Source organism: Vipera ursinii (assembly GCF_947247035.1).
Source record: "Vipera ursinii genome assembly, chromosome: 9".
Classification (NCBI taxonomy): Eukaryota; Metazoa; Chordata; class Lepidosauria; order Squamata; family Viperidae; genus Vipera; species Vipera ursinii.
In genome coordinates, this window is record NC_139523.1 from 23,437,566 (window position 1) to 23,458,810 (window position 21,245).

A 21,245-nucleotide genomic window follows, 5' to 3' on the forward strand; every position below is an offset into this window, starting at 1 on the left:
TCCATCCCTGGAGGTTTTTAAGAAGAGACTGGACAGCCACTTGTCTGAGATGGCGTAGGTTCTCCTGCTTGAGCAGGGGGTTGGACTAGAAGACCTCCGAGGTCCCTTCCAACTCTGTTCTGATTGATTGATTGAAGTTCCAGTTAAGAGAATTTATTGCTCATGCCTGTGTACAAGGATCTAGTCAAAATGGTCAGCATTAAATTGCTGCTAGATAAAAAGTTAATGGGATTCAAGAGGGACTGGACTTAGACTGCTTGTGGTTACGTAAGGATTCCAGGTTGATTCCTCTCTTGATTCCACCTCCAGGCTCTGCCTCTTCTTCTCCTACGCCCTTCGGAGTCTAGCACCACGGTTCTCCGATCCCTTCTGGTTTGGTTTTTAGATGCATGTCCTGGGGAAGAAAGTCACTCTGTGTTCCAAGACTAGCCATGTCACGAAACAATTTGGTTTTCTGTCCTGACAGGGGAGCCTGGGGCCATGGTTGCCTCTACTCTGAAACTGGGCATCTCCATCCTAAATGGTGGCAATGAGACGGTACAGCAGGTAAGAAGAAGGAGACCAGGATTCTTCGTGGCTAATTCTTGGAGACCAAGAAATGGTTTACCCCCAAGATTAAAAGAGTCAGATAACACTGGATGGAGTATAAAATTAGGACACAGAGAGGGAAGTGGTGGTTGAAGTTGGAGAACTCTGGTTCAGTGGGAAGCAGTCTGAAGAACAGCTGGTGGTGGGAGAAATCTATAAAAGAAGAGCGAGAGCAAGCTACAGATTATATCAAATGGATATTCATTTTGGATATCCACCATGGACCTTCCGCCCCAGCATAAATCAGAATTGTAGAATTAACTGAAGGGGGCAGATTTCGGCCTTTCTAGCTTTCCACATGATGGTCTGCTTTGAAGCATCTGATTTTGGGGGTTGGAAGAGGTACATCATGTCAAGAGCAGATTCTCTCACTAACTCCTTTGTAGGGAAGGGCCTGACTAGATCCGTGCCGTGGAGGAAAGTATGGTTCTCCTTCCATCTATAGTATGGACCTTCTGTAGACTCTGTAGACCTTCAGAGCTGTAGATGTGAAGAACGATGATCTATGAAGATATGAACTTGCAACGTTATGTTGTTTGAGTCTCCAAAAACTTAAAACATTAGCTTCCCTGATCCTTTTGAAATGTTGACTTTCTCCCTTTCTTCAGAAAATGCTGAATTATCTGAAGGAGAAACGTGAGGTGGGATTCTTCCAGAGTGTCCAGGTGCTAATGCAGACCTGCAGGTACTTTGTGGTGTCTTCTACTTTTCTTCTTTGTTTTCAATACTTCTCGTGATCTTCTGGAACTTGAGGTTCTCTGGATTCAGCAAGGCCTTGCAGACTGGATAAGTCCTTTTTGTGAGATTATGAAGTTGCATACTTCAGTCCATATCTCTTTCCCATACTTCTGGTTATAAAAAAAGGCTGCGAAAGACTTGAAGACCCTTCACCTCACTGATGGGTCCTTTCTGGGGACAGGGAAGCGCCAAGAATGGTGACATCGCCATGTGTATCTTCTGAGAACAGATAGAAAAAATCGGGGGACCCATTGCAAGGCTGTGTGGTGACTTCAAGCTTGGAGCTCAATAGAAGCAGTTAGGGAAGGACTATGGGGAACTCCAGATTTGAGGATAACTTCCATATAGGCCACCTTTTCCATCCGTGGGACTTCTGTGTATGTCTCATGTTGTTTAATTTCCCACAATGCCTTGGACTGAAGCTAGATTGGGGGCATCACAAGAAATTTAAGATGGTGCCTCAGACCAAGCGGTAAAATCATTAGGGGATCTGTTGGCCAAGCAATTGGGTTGCCTGCTGCTGCTCAAAATGGAGTCCTAATGCACACAAAAAAAGTAAAGATTACTTGTGAATGAGAGAACGCATAGTAAGGAAGCATTCTTGCTGGATCTGTCTTGGTCCAGAGAAGTTAAGTAAAAGTTAAACAAGGTCAGTGTTACAACCCTCATCCTGGAAGCTGCTACTCCCAGTATTTATTGGTCCTGCAACCGCCATTCTACTATTTCCTCACCTCCTCTCTTGTTCCGTTCCTCCCCTTCATTTGCAGCGTGCTGGACCTCAATGCCTTTGAGAGGCAAAACAAAGCTGAAGGTCTTGGAATGGTAACAGAAGAAGGAACAAGTAAGTCCTTCTGACCCGGTTGAGATGCTCCAGCAAATCGACCAAGAACGAAGTCCATCCAGCTTGTCTTAGCTCGCCTGCCTCCTAAGGCAGGTGGGGAGGCCAGCAGCCCACCCCTCCTTCTGACACACACACACACACACCCCAAGGTTGAGTCTGGGCACTGGATTTTTTGGGAGGGCGGGTGCTGCTCAGGGTGTCCAAAAAAATTCAGCAGGGGAGGCCAGGAAGCTTTGCATGTGAGACATCACCTCCTGGTTTTTGTTTGCTGGAAAATGTTTTCCCAGGCATTTCTCCAGGCTGGCTATGGAGCAGGCTCAGTGTTGTTTTGAAGATGGGGGCAGAGTTTGCATCCCTAGGGAAGGATGCAGAAGATGGACACTGGCTTCTTTCTGACCCGGCCTGCCTGCCCAGTGTTCCTCCTCTTCCTCCAAACCCAACCCAGTCCTCTGCATATCCTCTTTGTGTTCACTGCTTCCTTCTGATCAGACGCGGATTAATTGAGATTTCTAAAACCAGAAATGGATTTTCCTCCTCCCCATCCACCTTCCTCCACCCCAGGCTCTCTGGTCTCATCCGTTCTCCGTTCCACGTTAATGGCATTTTAATCTATTTTGGGGGGTTTATTTTGCTCCCTCTCTTTGGTTTATAATGGTATCCTTTTCCTTTTTTTTTTTTTTGCACTCACCTCCTCTCTCCTTCCTCCTTCTTCCCCTTCCCCTCCCCTCTCCTGGTGTCACCGCTGCCCCTCCCTCAGTCATCAGTCGTGAAAATGGTAAATAATCTCTCTTGCTTTGTACTGAGTTTTTCTTTGATGGCCAGTTTCTCATCTTTTCTTTTCTTTTCCGTTTTAATGGCCCTTTCTAACCTGAGAGTATGAAAGCTTAAAAAAAAAAAAAGCAGAAACCTGATCGGAACCCTCTCCTCCCATTTCCTCCCAATCCTGGTTTAGAATCTAGAATCCTAGAATCTTTAAGGAATTCACCACGGGTGTCTAACGTACTCTGAGCGCTGCAAATGTAGAGAGATCAGAAGACGGTCCTACATTTGGACCAACTAGTAGACGATGGGCAAGATGGATGTGGCGACGGGGATGCTCAGAAATAACTGCGATGAAGTTTGCTCAAGTGTGTGTTGGGAATGGTTGGGTTGCGTTAAGCCACATCTCCTTAGAGTCTGGAAGTTCTGGACAGTGAGGAATTTTGCCCAGTGAGCTCCAAGTCTACAGTCTTCAGACTGGACTTGATATTGGTGATCAAATCACTGAATTACCTCAACTGAGAATCTGGGCTTTACCTGGAATCTCAAGCGAAGCAGACAGGAGACTATAATTTATGGTCCAGGCAAGGCTAATGGTAGATATATCAATCCACTGTTGAACGTCTATGCTTATCAGTAGGAGGTGGGTTGACTAGCTAGGCTGGTCTGTTCTTTGGAAACCAGGCCAAGTCTTATGGACAGAATGGCTAGTTTTCTCGTTCTAAGGCAAGGCCCCAAAAGCAAGCAGTTCTGGGTAGTCTTCTGGTTGGAAGACCAGAAGCTAAGATAGGTTTCAAGTCCTAGCTGGAGAAACATCTGAAGTCTGGTGAAGAGACTCCACTGAAGTAAAAAAAAATCACGATGGAGTTGCTTCTCCTCCATGCAAGATGGTTGGGTTCTTCTCACCGTTGGGTGAAGGCACCATGATCAGCCAGAACCTGGCTGAATAATTATGCGACTCGTTACACCCGTGTCAACCTTGAATTGCTGGAGGGGGTTCTGATCAGTCTTCAAAGGGGGCAGGAAAGTGTCCTGAACTTTATTTGGTGCATGTCCTTTAGTTGATAACCCCAGGACCACATGTTATTCTAGCCTTCTCCCCAAAATTCAAACAATCATGCATTGTGTTTCTTGTAAGCTTTGACCCCTCCCACTTTCAGGATCCCTTATGGGCTCCTGACTACTTTTGATGCAGATCCCGGTCTATCCCGCCCATCTTCCCTTTTCTTTGTCCTATTTCCAAAAGTCTTCAGTGTAGCACACTTTGTTGCCTCCATGTTTGCACCCTCCCGCCATTTTGTTTACAGCAGAGTTATTCGTTGCCTATTGCCAGCTGTCGTCCCAGCTTAGACTGGGACAAAGGAGGGTGCAAGCACAATTGTGTGGCTGTGTTGGTGGTATAAGTGCTTTGTAACAGTGCGGCGTCATTGTAGTAACTAGCTGTTGGATCCTATGTCCTCAGTACCCATGTAGATACCTTCTGATGTTTTGTGTTTGAAAAAGAGTGTGTCTGTGTATTTGTGAGACAGGTACAGGTTAAGCAAGTAGAAAAGTTGCAGAGTAAAAGTGTAGTATATTTACTACGCTTCTTGGGCCTCAGTCTTGTAGGTAAACTTTGTCCTTCTCTGTGGAAATGCTGTGTACATACAAGTAGCCTTCAGTGTAACCATTTGTTTAGTGACTGTTTGAATTTACAACAGCATTGAAAAAAGTGAGCTATAAACAGTCCTTGCACTTATGACCGTCGCAGCATCCTCACACTTATGTGATCAAAATTTGGACACTTGGCAGTAGAAACATTATAGTACCTCTGTAGAAATTGAGATAACAGACATTTTTGGCATCTGAAATTGCACTGACGTTTTTAGCAACTGTATTCTTATTAAATTCCTGGTTAATGCAGGAAAGTCTGTATTATACCATCCTCCAGTATTGTGGTGGTCTTTTTATATTATGTTGGCATATTTTTAAGAAGCTCTTATAATAGTGCTTCTAGTATTTGATATACTTTTCCTCTCTCTTTGTAGTAAATGTTCTTCTGCTTTAATAACCTTATAGCAACCACTCTATGGCCTTCCTTGTAGCACGCCTTTGTAAACCTCCTGTGTTCTGTGCTTTTAGACAGAGATGTGCAGTGTTTTCAGGTTGGACCCCCCCCCCCAAAAAAAGAGATCTGGATAAAAAAAAATATTCCAGCTTAGTTCAATATGAACTAATGCAGTGCATTGATCATCGCAGGCCTAGTATTTTATGACGTTTCCCTTTTGTTTAAAAATTACAATTGAGAGGCCAGTTTTGGAAAAGCCACATCTGGGCTTCTTCAGATTTGATTATTTATGTTCTGAGGTTGTAGCCTCACTGCTGTCCTGTCTTTCTAAAATGTCGTAACCATGTTCGTCCTGCTTAGCTCCTCTGCTTTCCCAGATTTTATTTAATTGGATTTTTGAACACCCCGGGTTTTTTTCTAATTCAAACTGTCTTCATATAAAGTCATTCTTAATGAGGTAACGTGGGGCAGCAAATGGCCCTCTCTCTCCCTCTCCTTGAGGCCGGCTTCCATCTGCAACTGTACCGGTAGTCCTTGACTTACATCAAATTTAAACAATTTAGTGTCCATTTGAAGTTAAAATGGCGCTGGAAAAAAGAGCCTTGGGATCGTTTTTCGCACTTAAGACTATTGCAGCATACCCCATGGCCGCGTGATCGAAATTCAGCCGCTTGGCAACTACTGGTTCATATTTATGATGGTTGCCGTGTCCCGGCCTTCTGACCAGCAAAGTCAATGGGGAAGCGAGATTCGCTTATGTTACTAACTTAACAGCTTCAGTGATTCACCTTAGAACTGTGGCAGGAAAGGTCATAAAATGGGGGGGGGGAACTCACTTAACAACTGTCTGGCTAAGCCACAGAAATTTTGGGCTCCATTGCGGTCATAAGTTGAGGACTACCTGTGCCCAGTTTGGAAGGGAAGATGGCTGTTCTCATGGGGGAGGATGACCTGCGTTCAGCCAGGAAACAGAGAAAGCTACTTCACCACGAGTGGAAAAGGGATTGGTCATTAATGCCAGTTGGGACATATGAATCCCACAGAAGGAAGGAAACTCCTTCATGTGAATGGGATAGCAGTCCTTGCCCTCCTCATGCCAAAGTTGGATTCATATCTTCATTAATGACCAAGGCCACAGAACGGATGATGGACCGTCTTCTACCACTAATTCTATTAACCATCAAGGACAGGGCTGGTCCCTTGGGTCCCTTAATTCTTGCTTTCTTCCTGGTCTGTATTGACCTCCATCCCCTCCCACCGCTGTCTTGATGTGCTGGATTTTCTTTGCTTGCGTTTTCTTCGTCCCACACCAACCCTCCCTTCCCACGTTGTGTGTCACCCTCTGATCCTGTTCCCATGAGCCACAAAAAGGGTTGTCCCAGAATGACGTGGCAAAGAACATCCTTGGTCATAGGGCAGAAGCGAGCAGAAGGCCTTCCTTCACGTCAGCCTTGGTTAAGCCAAACTCTACTCCGTTCTCCCACCCTCCTCTCTGCTATCCCATCATAACACCTCTTGTGTCTCCAACTCTTGAGGTTGAAATTCCATCAGGAGCGATGGAAACATCCCGCCGATCTGTTGACATTGAGCTGTAGCTGGAATGTCACAGATGTGGGTTTTCTTCAGCAAAATTTTGTGCACCTTCCTGCCTTCCTACATGATGGAGTCAAACAATCCACTAACCGGATGCATGAGAACCCCGATTCTACTACAACCGAGTCAACCACTGCAGGCCTCACTTCAGCTCAGTTCCCCAAGACCAGTCTTTTAAATTCTTTTGCTCTGAAAATAATCATTCAAGGTTGATGGGCACCAAACCTGGGCTTAGAAGTCCTCAACTTCAGTGCCCGTTAGAGGCCAATGTATGTATATTAACACAGGGTTCCCAACCCCAGGTCTGTGGACTGGTACCGGGCCGCGGCGTGCCACGCAAACAAGCAAAGCTCTATCTGTGAGATGCAGGCAGTACATGAAACTACACCCCCTCCGGTCCACGGAAAAACCTCTCCACAGAACCGGTCCTTGGTGCCCAGAAGGTTGGGGACCTCTGTATTAACCCTCATCAAATTGAAGAAGGAGCTTTTGAACTAATTCTTCACTGATTTGCTCTTCAACCATTCTCTTCTTTTTTAAAGAGAGGGTCCTTGGTGCTCTCTGAGCTTGTTTACTTTCTTGCAGACGTTTTATGATCCAATTAATTAATATCTTCAGTGCTAGAAGGGAGGGGAGTTTGTGGAGAGAAAGAAGGGGAGGAGGAGGAGGGGGAGGAGGAGGACTGAGGGGTCCTTGGTGCTCTCTGAGCTTGGTTGTTTTCTTACAGACATTTCATTACCCAAACTAGATAATATCATCAGTGTCAGTAGTCTACTGCTGCTGCTGCTACTACTACTACTACTACTGGTAGCACTGATGGTATTACTTAGTTTGGATAATGAAATGTCTGCAAGAAAACTACCAAGCTTAAAAAGCACCAATGACCCCTCATTTCAACCCTGAGCTATAAAAATTCTCCTTTATTGGTATTTTTCAAAGAACAACACTGCCAGGGAATTTGTGCAGCAAGTGTCCAAATGGAGTCAAACTAGATCATGAGAATTATGAGGTAAACGGGAATCATGAGGTAAATGTGAATCATGAGGTAAATCATACAGCAAACGGCACACAGAAGGAAAAGGCGGGAAAAAAGGGAAACTCCCCCTCCACATCCAGAGCAACCAATAACAGTGCAGATTGCCTCACGAAGGAGCCAGCACTCTTCAACCAATCAGCCATAACTGTGCGTTCTGGCTCACTGCACAAGCCCACTGCTCCAGCTGCTAAATTTAAATATCTACTGCTACTACTACTGGCACTGTTACCTAGTTTGGGTAATGAAACATCTGCAAGAAAAACCACCCAAGTTCAGAAAGCACCAAGGACCCCTCATTCCAGCCCGGAGCTACAAATATTCTCCATTATTGATACTTTTCAAAGAGCAGCAAGTCAAGGACCCCCAACACCTTTCATTTTAGCACTGATTTGGAAAAGTCATTAAGAGCATCTAAAATTCTGCCAGGTTTTATTTAGGCGGCTACTGTTTGCAAAAAGCAACTGTAGTCCCCAAGACCTTAAGGGGAATTCAGCCTGGCTGAGTCCTGCAGGGTTGTGTCTTCACCCAGTGTGCAGCCATGTTTTTGCCGTGTGGATTGCCTTGCCCAAGCTAGCTTGTGCCCAGCACTGGAGAAATTTCAGTTTCTACTAACTGCATCAGTCCCTGCCCATCCTTGGCTCACCCCAATTCCTTCTCTCTGCTCCTCGCTATGTGACTCCTGCTAACGTTAGCCAGTTCTGTCTTTTCCCTTCACCCCTTCACCCCTCTAGGAGAGAAGGTGATGGCTGACGACTTGTTTACCCAGGACCTCTTTCGGTTCCTGCAGCTCCTTTGTGAAGGACACAACAATGGTAAGTTGAACTTATCCAACCCAAGAGAAGGAAGGTTTTTGCTCAGCAGCCGGGGGCTCCAAAACCGGAGCAGAGTGACAGAAATAGGAACAGCTGCATAAACATATAAACATACAACCCCCTTTATGGGGTTGCCACTAAGAAGGTGTGGGGGGGTGTCAGTCTATTCTCCAAAGACCTGAAGGCAGGACAAGAAGGACGGATGGAAACTAATCAAGGAGAGAAGCAACCTGGAACTAAGGAGGAATTCCCTGAAAGTTTAGAACTATTACCCAGTGGAATGACTTGCCTCCAGAAGTTGTGGTTGCTCCATCACTGGAGATTGGACAACCATTTGTGTGAAATGGCATAGGGTTTCCTGCCTGAGCAAGGGGGGCTGGACTAGGAAGACCTCCAAGGTTCCTTCCAACTGTTACGATGTTGAGAATGATGGAAGGGGAGCATGGCTGAACGTTCAGTAAAGAGAAATGGTTGCCATTGTGGAGGTCTATATTAACCAGCCAGTAAAATCTAGGAGGGCTGATGGGCTCAAGTTTCCATGTCCAGATAGGGCCACCTTGTGAGACCTTGAAGATGGACCTTTTCCTACTCTCCAGGACAGCATTCCCCAGATGTTCACACATCCCCAACTCTGTTCAGTTTTCTGCATCCTTAGGTGGGGCGATGTTGACCCCTAATATAATTTTTTATATCATGTCTCATTGGGGGTGCTGTCACTCCAACAGGAATGTGACTGTTATTGGTGACGACTTGGACCCAGGCTGTTTTGGTGAACCCAGGAAGGGGCTCGAGGCTGAATTCACACCCACTGCTTTCCCTTGCAGATTTCCAAAACTATCTACGGACCCAGACTGGCAACACCACCACAATCAACATCATAATCTGCACTGTTGACTACCTTCTGCGACTTCAGGTGAGACCTCCCAGCTATGGATGTCCAACTGCAACAAGCACGGTTTCAGCAGGTTTAATGAGGAGAAGGACTAGGGGTGACATGACAGCAGCGTCCCAATATCTAAGGGGCTTCCACAAAGAAGAGGGAGTCAAGCTATATTCTCCAAAGCTCCTGAAGGCAGGACAAGAAGCAACGGAGGGAAACTAATCAAGGAGAGACAAGCAACCTGGAACTAAGGAGAAACTTCCTGCCAGCGAGAACAAGTGACCAGGTTGCATCCAGAAGTTGTGGGTGCTCCATCCCTGGTGGTTTTCAACAAGAGATGGGATAGCCATTTGTCTGAAATGGTGTAGGGTTTTCTGTCTGAGCAGGGGGTCGGACTAGAAGATCTCCAAGGTCCCTTCCAACTCTGTGATTCTGTAAGCTCAGGAATAACTCTGCTTCATCCACAGCCACAGTTGGGAGAACTCTTCTGTGGCTGTTGGACCTCCACAGGATGGGAAGCCAGCTTATGTTCTCTTCCTTCTCTTCCAAACATCCAGGAGTCCATCAGCGATTTCTACTGGTATTATTCAGGCAAGGACGTGATTGACGACCAGGGCAAACGCAACTTCTCCAAAGCAATGGCCGTAGCCAAGCAGGTCTTCAACAGCCTCACCGAATATATCCAGGTACAGCTTAGGAGATGGGGAAGCTCCATAAGGAGAGGCCCTTATCCAGAAGGTGTTGTGTCTCGGCCTTCGGCTTCTTTGAATTACCCCCCCCCCGGAGGACCTGTAATAATGAAACAATGAGTTTGCCCTCAGCTTATGTCTCTCAGCTTGGCCGAGGTCAGCTGAGAGGCAAAGAGCTGTAATTTAGGCTTGGTCTGAATGACTTGGCAGCCTCATCTTGGGCTCCTGCAGGTGATTAATGTGAAATGTGCCACACTTTGCTTTTTTTCTCTTTTTTTGTCTTCTCAGGGGCCTTGCACTGGCAACCAGCAGAGTTTAGCACATAGCAGGTTGTGGGACGCAGTTATTGGCTTCCTCCATGTCTTTGCTCACATGATGATGAAGCTGGCGCAGGTAAAAAGAAAATGAAGAGACAGACAGAATTGTGGCTTTGGTTTTGAGCTCTAGAAGAGAGCGCCCTGTCCACGGAAGGAGTACGGACAAATAAAACCCTTTTAATCCAAAAGCAGATTTTTCTAGCACTAGCAACCAGTGTCTTTCACCTCCCAAATGTAGCTCTGATCTCCGGAGGTTGACTAATTATCCAACAGCCGCTAAGGAAGAAAAGGGAAAAAAATTGACCTTTGCCAGGTCATTTAGGATAGCAGCCAACACTTAGGTTTTAGAGCTGAGGTCCGACATTACAGCCCTTCTGCAGCCTGAAGCTGGTGGCTGAATGTTGCCAGCCGGTTTATTCATAGCGCTGTGAGGGGTCCCTGTGCTCTCTGTGCCTGGTTGTTTTCTTGCAGACGTTTCATTACCCAACTAGGTAACATCATCAGCGTTGGTAAGGAGTGGGATTCGCTCTCAGCTTATATTCAAATGATCTTGGCCGGTCAGTGTTGGTGGGAATGGTCACTGGCTGACCAAAACACCTCCCACCAGCAATGAGCACCCAGATGAGCACAAAGCAGGGGTAGGCCACCCTGGCTCTTTTACGACTCGTGGACTTCAACTCCCAGAATTCCTGAGCCAGCCTGGCTCAGCTTGGAAACCTCTCGCTTTCCCCTCAGCATGGCTGGCTCAGGAATTCTGGGAGTTGAAGTCCACGAGTCATCAAAGAGCCAAGGTGGCCTACCCGTGGCATAGAGGAACTCCAAGATTAACATCAGGCCAACATTCAAGAAGTAAACAAGACCCCAGTCAAGGAACTGGCAAACGAGCTAATAGGAAACAGCCCAACCAAAGACCCTTCAAGACCACTCCCACCAACACCGACAGGGCAAGCCACTAGTGTATAGAAGTAAGGGCAAACCCACTCCCTTCTAGCACTGATGATGTTCCCTAGTTTGGTTGTGAAACGTCTGCAAGAAAACGACCCAGCTCAGAGAGCACCAAGGCCCCACCTCATTTCAACCCTGAGCTACAAATATTCTCCTTTATTGGTACCGTAGCAGTGTGCAAAACATTTCAAGTTAAAATCTTCACGGCTTGAAATGGTGGTTCCCACCCTACCAAAGATGTTTTGGGGGCAGGCTGACCGTACGACCAGGAGCCAAACCTAGCAAAATACAAAACAGAAAGAAAGAAAAACGCCTCTCTTAGAAACCTTTCTGAATAATATTTTTTTTCCAATGTGTGACAGACGACCCAACCCCCAGCGCTTCGAAATGGCGTAAGAACCTTTTCTGTAGTCTGCGTCCCTCCATCCCCCCCCCCTCTGGCTGATCCTCACGGTTCTCCTGCTTCCCCCTTCCATCCCACCCCCCCATCCCCCTTTGCTCTCCCTTTTCTTTCACCGGGCCAGACCAATGGATGGATTGATTGGTTGATTGGTTGATTGATTAAGCTTATATGGCGTTCTTCCTGCCAAAGGCAGCTTTAGGTGGTTTAACAATCCGTCAGTAAAAATGCCAGGTAAAGCTATCAATAGAGACGTGCCATTTAACATTCAGTTTAAATTACATTGACCAAGATGGAGAGGAAGGGAGCCCAGCGCATTCGGGGAGGAAGTGGGGTGTTACCCATTAGCCACTTCCAGAATAATACGCCCCCCTCCCTCAATCAGGACCCCAGGCCAGCTGGCAGAGCTTAATGCAATTGATAAAAAAGGTTATTCTGCCTTCGTGGCCTATCCTGTTGACCAGGTCTAGATTTAAATTGTCCTAAATCGCTTTGCACGCAGAGAGGTGACAGACAGTTTGTAGTTGACGGGAAACAAAATTAATTCTGTAGCCAGGCTACTCTTAAAGCTGGATTTTTACAGTCTATAGAATCTGCATCACTTCGTCTTGGGTAGGTGCTGATTTTCCGAGTTCAAGGTTTTGTGGTTACAGGAACCGGCTGGGCTCAGCCCAAAGGGGTAGCTCAACCCATTTTTGTGGCCACCCATTTGGGGCTCTTAATTTTGTGCTTTTGTCAAGTTTGAAAAACACTGATCTATATGAACAAAGCTATGGCTTTATTGCCCAGATCGTGAGCATCATTGGTACTAGCTTGTAAACTAGTAAGTAAATCTCAGATCTGTGGGCTGAATTGGTATATTGCAGAGGAAATGGCCTAGCTGTGTCTGTATGGTTACTCAAAAGTCAAGATCAGCCCAAGGCAGCCTTTACTTTTTATCCCACACCCCTTAGGATCTGAACTGCGGGGTCCTTGATGCTCCCTGAACTTGGTGATTTCCTTGCAGACGTTTCATGACCCAACTAGGTAACGTCATCAGTGCCAGAAGGGAGAGGGATTTGCTTTCTTGGTAGTTCCTTGGTAGGATGAAAGGAACTTGGTAGGATGAGCTATCAACCCAGACAGACAAACAGTAAACAGCCTAATCAGAGAGGCACCAAGAGCATCACCACCAACATTGATAGGGCAAGCCACTTATATATAAACAGAGAGCAAACCCCACTCCTTTCTAGCACTGATGATGTTACCTAGTTGGGTCATGAAACGTCTGCAAAAAACCACCCAGCTCAGAGAGCACCAAGGACCCCACAATTCCATCCTGACGTGGAACTGCCAGATGCCTCCTGCTCCATTGATTTATTGTGGAAGAATAGCATGTTTGATCTGGCCCATTTTGCAGTGGCTGCTTCTTGTTCCTCATCCAGCTTTCCTTTCCTGCTGTGTCCTTTCTGTTTTTCTGTCTCCTCCATCTATCAGGAGGTGGTTGAAGGCTCCATGCTTGACCATTGCTTGAGCTTGCTGGCTCATCCCTCCCATCCGAGCTCATTTGGTAACCTTGCAGGCACTGGCGGGTGAGGGGAGGGATGCAAGGGGAGGTATTATGTGGAAGGACGGAGAAGAAGAGGACCACCAAGAGCCAGGTGGAGGGGCTTGACTGCAGCGGCGATGGGGGCATAAATGGGGAGAGTGAGGAGGCCAGCTGAGGACAATTCAGACTGGAGAAGGTTTCTCCAAGTCACGGTCAGAGCAGGATGGCGAAGGTGGTCTGGACAACCCCATCCCAGCTTCCTCAGAGCACAAGGGCGGGAGTAAGCATTGGGACAACTTCATCAAGGAGAAATCTTTCCGCAATTATCTCTTTCCCTCATCAAACTATCTCTTTATTGCGCTGCCCACGAGGAGCATTTTCGGAGCGAATCCTACCCTGAGGTAAGGAGGCCACCACCTGTTCAGAGGAACAAATGCACCCAGCCTACGTGAATCCTTGTTATGCTCACAAGGAGAAACTCCTCTTCCAACAAAAAGGCAGGAACCGCAAGAAAAAACCGGCCCCTTGTATTATTCACAGACCTGAGTCAATGTCCAAGGCAAACAAACACAGTCCACAGAAACTCGATCCTCAGCATGAACAGTTGCCTTTGGCAACCAGCACCTCCCACACCAGCCCTTTTATTATTCAGCCCAGGCGTGGCTTCCTGATGCCTTCTCCTTTGCCTTTGGAGCCGCCCCATTGCATTCCTCTGTCCTTCTCTCTTTTCTTGCTGGTGCTGTCTCACGTCCTGGATATTTCCCAGCTGTGCTACATCACTGTCCAACTCAGCCTCCCAGCACAGCTGTGTCTCAGCCTGAGCGTGAGTAGAGGGGCCAGGCTCCTCGTCCGACTGTAAGTCTTGGAGCTCCTCAAAGGCTTCCTCTGAGTCTAATGTCACTCCAGGCCCCTCCTCCTCATCTGATTCCTCAAGAGGAATCACAACAGGGGGTTAGTTCCTGGTTGACATCCTCCAAAGAGAACGGGAGGCTTCAGGAAAGAGACATCTGAAGGTCATCTGGATGTTTGTTTGTTTTTTTATTTTTTTTTATTGAAAAGTTTTAAAATACATTTTATCTTTAACAATCCCCCCCTCCCCCTCCCCTACCTATCCCTCCCTCCCCCTCCCCCCCTTTCCCCCCTCCCCCCCCACTTCCCAGAGCTAAGTACAGGGTATAAAAACAAAGAACAATCATAAGCATCCATATGCTACCAACAATAAATTCTTAAATCTATCACTCTCTAGCTCATATAAGATAACTACAAGCAATACTAATATTTCATATAGAAAAGAAAAAAAAAGAAAATAGAAAGGAAGACTTATTCAAATGCTAAATGAAACTTTTTAGTCCCATATTTGTTCTGGATATATTCAATCCATTTTTTCCACTCCATAATATAACGTTCTTGCGAATGATCTTTCAAATAAGTCGAGATCTTTGCCATCTCTGCCAGGTCAGAAACCTTTAAAGTCCATTCTTCTATAGTCGGCAATTCCTCCTTCTTCCAATATTGACCTATTAAAAGTCTTGCTGCTGTAATTAAATTCAACATCAACTTAGTGTCCACAACTGTAGCATCTGTAATTATACCCAACAAAAAGAGTTGCGGACAAAACTTTATCCTTTGCTTGAAAATCTGCATATTCCACCAAATTTTTATCCAAAAAGCCTTGACCTTTTTACAAGTCCACCATATATGAAAATATGTTGCATCTTCGCCACCACACCTCCAGCATTTTGGCTGATTTTGGATGTTTTTTCTACATGCAGTGCATGGAGACGGTAACTGGTCAGGTTGCATCTATCTAAACCAATGTTTCTCAACCTCAGTAACTTTTAAGATGTGTGGAATTTTATCTCCCAGAATTCTGCCTGGGAAATTCTGGGAGATGAAGTCCACACATCTTAAATTTGCTGTGGTTGAGGATCATTGATCCAAACTGACTTCTGATCCCAAACGTCCCTCTAGACTTAGTTTCCACCTGCTGTGGGACCCCAGAGCGATTTAGAGCACGAGTCAGCACCTTTACCCATTGATTCACACGACCTTCACACCTGTCGGGTCATTGCAATTTTTGATGCTGCTAGCCGGAAGCCAACTGGTGTGGGTGACAATTAGAATATTGATGGCTGGAGGATTGTAAGTGAAGAAGGCCTAGGGGTCCTTGAGGTGTGTTTCAAAGAGGCCTCAGGGCGCACCAGAGAAATATGCCCCCGTTTTCATGGCATTCTGTATCTTACACTTGCTTGTTCTTCCAGGATTCTAGCCAAATTGGGCTGCTGAAGGAGCTGTTGGACCTTCAAAAGGACATGGTGGTGATGCTGCTTTCTCTGCTGGAAGGTGATCACCTGGCAACCCTCTGGAGGAGTCTCTGGGCTCCATGTTGGCTTCTAAAGGGCAGAACCTCCTGGCTTATAGGGCCTTAGGCTCAGGTTCTAGAATCTCCAGGTGGACTCTGACTAGATCTCTGGCCCCAAATCTGAAGGCTAATGCTTGCTATAGCTCAGTGTTTCCCAACCTTGGCCACTTGAAGATGTGTGGACTTCAACTCCCAGAATTCCCCAGCCAGCTTTGCTGAAGTTGAAGTCCACACATCTTCAAGTGGCCAAGGTTAGGAAACACTGCTATAGCTGGTCCTGGCCTTAAGACCATGACAATCTCCAACACATCTTTCTCCTCCTATTTTCTGCAGAACACAACCCTGTGAGGTGGGTTGGCTCAAAGTCACCCAGCTGGCTTTTCATGGCTATGGTGGGACTAGAACTCCCAGTCTCCTGGTGATTGGCCCAAAGTCTGCCAAAGCCAATCACTAAATCTTAAAGTTGCCAAGTTTGGAGACCCTTGTCTTAGGCCATGGCTAAGGTCGGACTTGAACTCATGATTTCTAGCCTGGTGTCTTAACCACTAGACCAAACTGGCTCTCTGGTTACGTGAGTCATGCAGTTTCATTCTTAGACCATGTCTGCAAATTGGATCACGCTTGGTCCTATTCTTCCAGGTTGGAGAACTTGAAGCAATGAGTAGAAAAAAAATATTTACTAAAACAAAGCAAAGATATGAACGGGACCATCAGGGTCTGCCAGGAGGAAGGGGGAGCACTGCCATCACCTGTATCCTTGGTGTATCTAGACTCAGTGACACAATTATGACATTGTCGGTGGAGATTCTCAGTCATCCAGGTCATGGTTGTTCCAAAGTTGCTTTTTCAAGAGGCCACTAGACAGTTCTTTGTAGAAGACCTTTTGCTTCTCATTCAAGAAGCTTCTTCAGTTCCGACTGGATGGTGGGGAATGGTTTATCTGGAAATCGATTCATACTCTCACACCATTCGAAGAATATTCATCCCAAAGTGCATAGCTAAAGGTGGAGATTCTCATTCATCCAGGTCATGGTTGTTCCAAAGTTGCTTTTTCAAGAGGCAACTGGACTTTGTTTTTCCTGGAAAACATTTCGCTTCTCCTCCAAGAAGCTTCTTCAGTTCTGAACTGAAGAAGCTTCTTGGAAGAGAAGAGAAGAGGAGGTGAGAAGAAGCTTCTTGGATGAGAAGCAAAACATCTTCAAGGAAAAACAAAGAAAGTCCAGTTGCCTTTTGACAAAGCACCTTTGGGACAGTTATGACATTGTGTAATTGTGTTGTCTACCAAAGATGCAAAGCCATCTCGGTATGACTTACATATCCTATCTCTTGATGGAGGAACAGAATATCCCTGCTAACATAACTTGCTTATCTGTCTTCTGCGTTCAGTCTCGTTGTCAAAGTATAATTTGTGTCCTTGGTGTATCTACTCAGGAAATGTGGTGCATGGCACCATCGCTCGGCAGATGGTTGACATGTTGGTGGAGTCCTCCAGCAACGTGGAAATGATCCTCAAATTCTTCGACATGTTCTTGAAACTGAAGGACATTGTGGTCTCTGATGCCTTCCGGGATTACATCACAGATCCACGGGGCCTCATCTCCAAGAAGGATTTCCAGAAGGCCATGGACAGCCAGAAGCAGTACACACCGTCAGAGATCCAGTTCCTTCTCTCCTGCTCAGAGGCTGATGAGAATGAGATGATAGACTATGAAGAGTTTGCCAACCGTTTCCAGGAGCCCGCCAAAGACATTGGCTTCAATATTGCTGTGCTGCTGACAAACCTCTCAGAGCACATGCCTCATGATGCCCGCCTCAAGACCTTCCTGGAACTGGCCGAATGCATCCTCAACTACTTTAATCCCTACCTGGGCCGCATTGAGATCATGGGTGCCAGCAAACGCATTGAGCGCATCTACTTTGAGATCAGTGAGACCAATAAGGCCCAGTGGGAGATGCCCCAGGTCAAGGAGTCCAAGAGACAGTTCATCTTTGATGTGGTCAACGAAGGAGGTGAGTCGGAGAAGATGGAGCTCTTCATCAATTTCTGTGAGGACACCATCTTTGAGATGCAGATTGCATCCCAGATTTCAGAGGAGGAAGGAGGGGAGGCGCAAGAGGAGGAGGAAGAAGTGGAAAGCACCGAAAGTGGGGAAGCTGAGAAGGCATCGGCCCCTTCAGAGGCATCTTCGGTTTTTGGGGAGTTCATGGAGAGCATCGTGAGTTTCTTCCACACGTTCACGTACCGCAACATCCGTCGACAGTTCCGCAAAGTCAAGAAGATGACGGTCAAAGATATGGCTGTGGGAGTGGCCACCTTCCTTTACACCATCTTGATGGGCATCCTTTTCTTCTTCTGTAGTATCCTCAAGGGCTTCTTCCTGCTCATCTGGAACACGCTCTTTGGTGGCGGCTTGGTGGAGGAGGCCAAGAAGCTCACCATGACCGAACTGCTGGCTAGCATGCCCGATCCAACTCAGGATGAAGTTCATGGGGATGTTGCTTCTTCTGAGGAAGATGAGCAGGTGATGGAAGAAGGAGAAGAAATCAAGATTGTAGAGCCCGGCAAGGAGGAATCATCTGTGGAAGGTGGAGAAGGTTTTGGAGGAGATCCAAAGAAAGAGCATTTCCGTTCAATGCCCCCGGATGCACATGGTGGGCTTGGAGATATGGGGGACACCACCCCAGTGGAACCTCCCACACCTGAAGGGACACCCATTCTCAAGAGGAAATTGGTACGATTGGGGCTTCGGGGGGTGGGAATTGCTGGGAAGGTCCAATATGGACAAAGAGGAAAAGGAAGGGCAGAAAGAAACCATGATTAGGGAATGTGGGCCTAAGAGCAGCCCATAACCTGGGCCAAAACCCAGGTTATAGGCTGGATATGTGGATATATAAGCAGGGTCTTGAGAAATAAAAAGCAAAGTGGCTGGATATGAGTCCGGTTCTAGAGATGATGGGAAGCCACTCAAACCCTCATATGTCAAATGTAGGGCTGGAGTTTGCCCTTTCAGGCTGCATGGAGGTTGGGGAATAACACAATAACAGAGTTGGAAGGGAGCTTGGAGGTCTTCTAGTCCAACCTCTTGCTCAAGCAGGAAACACTGCACTATTTTGGACAAATGGCTATCCAATCTCTTCTTAAAAGTTCCAGTGATGCAGCATCCACAACTTTTGAAGGCAAGCTGTTCCGCTGACTAATTGTTCTCACTGTCGGGAAATTTCTCCTTAGTTCCAGGTTGCTTCTCTCCTTGATGAGTTTCCATCCGTTGCTTCTTGTCCTGCCTTCAGGCGCTTTGGAGAATAGCTTGACTCCCTCCTCTTTGGGGCAGCCCCTCAAAATATTGGAACACTGCTATCCTAATTTCATTAAACTAGACAAGTGTTCTGCATATGTTTTGAGCCTCCAGTCCCCCTAATCAACCATAGTTTACGTCTTCAAGATCCATCGTTTATTTCATCAAGATCCATCATTTACTTCTTCAAGCTACGGGATACGATTCTAGTACTGAGTGATGTCCCTCTTGAAATCTTGTAATATTTTTTTTCCTTTCTGAGTCATGTCCCCCCTCCCTTTCGTTTCTTCTCTTGCATCCAATTCATTGACGGTTGTTCTTGTGATTCCTCCAGGTGGAAGGAGAGGCAGGGGAGGAGGAGCCATATCTGGAGCTGGAGAAGATTGAGGAACCCCCAACAGAACCAGAGAAGGCTGAGTTGAGTGGCTTGGAGGTTCATCTGTGGTCGCTGAGTTCATCAGAAACTCCTAAAAAAATCACAAGGCAGAAAGTTTCATTGCCTAAGGCGGGGGTCCGCAAACTTGGCGACTTTTAAGACTTGTGGACTTCAATTCCCAGAATTCCTCAGCTGGCTGAGGAGTTCTGGGAGTTGAAGTCCACAAGTCCTAAAGTCGCCCAGCTTGCAGACCCCTGCCTAAGAGCACCACGTTAACTATGGGCAGTCCCTGACTTACAATCATTCATTTAGCAACAATTTGAAGTTACAGTGTCACTGGGGAAAAAAAGTGATTAATGACCATTTCTCACTTTTACAACTGTTGCGGCCTCCCGGTGGTCACATGATCAAAATTTGGATGCTTGGCAACTGGCTCATACTTACGACCGTTGCAATGTCCTGGGCTCACGTGATCCCCATTGGTGGCCTTCTGACAAGCAAAGCCAATGGGGAAGAAGCCAGAGTCACCGTTCCTTAACTGCATTGATTCACTTAACCGTTGTGTCGAGAAAGGTCATAAAATGGGGCAAAACTCACTTAACCGCTGTCTCACTGAGCAGCAGAAGGTTGTGGTCGTAAATTGAGGACTTCTTGCTGGGATTGAGCCTGGGAGATTAGCACAATTACAACGCCCCAGCCAATGGCGGAATGACGCCAGATGAATAAAACGGATCAGTCAAGGAAATCTTTGTCAGACCTGCCTCCGCTTAAGCCTCCAAACGGGAACCATCCTTGGCTCCATTTGTGGAGAAAGGCAGCTGGCAGTCTTGGTCTCTGGAACAGAAACGCCCCAAGGATTATTGGGATTGGGCACAGGGTCTGGGAAGGGTATGTGTGTGTGTGTGTGTGTGTGTGTGTGTGTGTGTGTGTGTGTGTGTGTGATAATCTGCAACGTGGTTTCTGTGCCCTTCCCGCCACGTCTAGTGCGGAAAACGGGGAGAAGGCTGCAAAGGAAGAAGAGGAGAAGAAAGAGGAGGAGAAAGAACACAAGGCAGAAGAGCCACCACCACCACCACCACCAGCTCAGGAGGAGGAGAAGAAGAAGAAGAAGAAGAAGGTGACCCAGCGGTCGGAGAAGAAAGAAGAGGAACAGGGAGGCTCAGAGTTTTGGAATGAGTTGGAGATCCAGAGGATCAAATTCCTGGTAAGGTCTCTCTGGGGTTGGACTTTGTGGTGTGCTGTAGAACAGTGTCCCTCCACCTTGGCAAGTGTAAGATGGGTGGACTTCAGCATAGCTAGCTGGGGAATTCTGGGAGTTGAAGTCCACCCGTCTTAAACTTGCCAAGGTGGAGGAACACTACTCCAGAAGATAAGGAACCTTATGTCCTCCTGATTTTGAGAAGAAACATCTCGGTGACCTTCCTGGGGCATCTGAGTACCATGAGACTTGGGGCATCAGCCACCCCTCTAATCTCCCCTTCCTGGTTCTTGGCGAGAAGCCATATTGATGGAACTGAGACCAAACCCTGACCCTCAAATACCACAGCTAGACCTACGGAGACCAGACATCCCAGGAGAGTAGCTCTGCCTGATCTAATAATGTCTGAGATGGTCTAGGTCAGGGCTAGGCAACCTTGGCTCTTTTGTGACTCATGGACTTCAACTCCCACAATTCCTGAGCCAGCAGGGGGGAACTATGGCCCCCTCATGACTTGCGGACTTCAACTCCCAGAATTCCTGAGCCAGCATGGCTCCCTTTCCCCTCAGCACGGCTGGCTCAGGAATTCTGGGAGTTGAAGTCCACAAGTCATCAAAGAGCCAAGGTTGCCTACCCCTGGTATAGATTCTCCTGCTTGAGCAGGGGGCTGGACTAGAAGACCTCCAAAGTCCCTTCCAGCTCTGTTCTGTTCTAATAACCAGCACATGGGCTCTTCAACCACCAGGTGGCCTTCAGCTTACAACTATCTTTGCCCTCTGGGAAAAGAACTCTCCCCAAACTCTGTCCCAACACATCTGCTGATGTGCCGTTGATTCGGTGTTG

General features: G+C 46.9%; 1 protein-coding gene across 1 annotated transcript in view; it reads left to right on the forward strand.

Annotated features, from left to right (window-relative positions):
- Positions 1 to 21,245, forward strand: part of RYR1 (ryanodine receptor 1) — a 115,833-nt gene that overhangs the window by 83,326 nt on the left and 11,262 nt on the right. Inside the window, 12 exon segments of the mRNA XM_083369446.1 lie at positions 467 to 546; positions 1,197 to 1,273; positions 2,094 to 2,167; positions 2,925 to 2,942; positions 8,334 to 8,414; positions 9,239 to 9,327; positions 9,852 to 9,980; positions 10,272 to 10,376; positions 15,435 to 15,516; positions 16,967 to 18,267; positions 19,163 to 19,245; positions 20,189 to 20,408. Of these exon segments, the coding sequence (XP_083225572.1) occupies positions 467 to 546; positions 1,197 to 1,273; positions 2,094 to 2,167; positions 2,925 to 2,942; positions 8,334 to 8,414; positions 9,239 to 9,327; positions 9,852 to 9,980; positions 10,272 to 10,376; positions 15,435 to 15,516; positions 16,967 to 18,267; positions 19,163 to 19,245; positions 20,189 to 20,408 (2,339 nt within the window).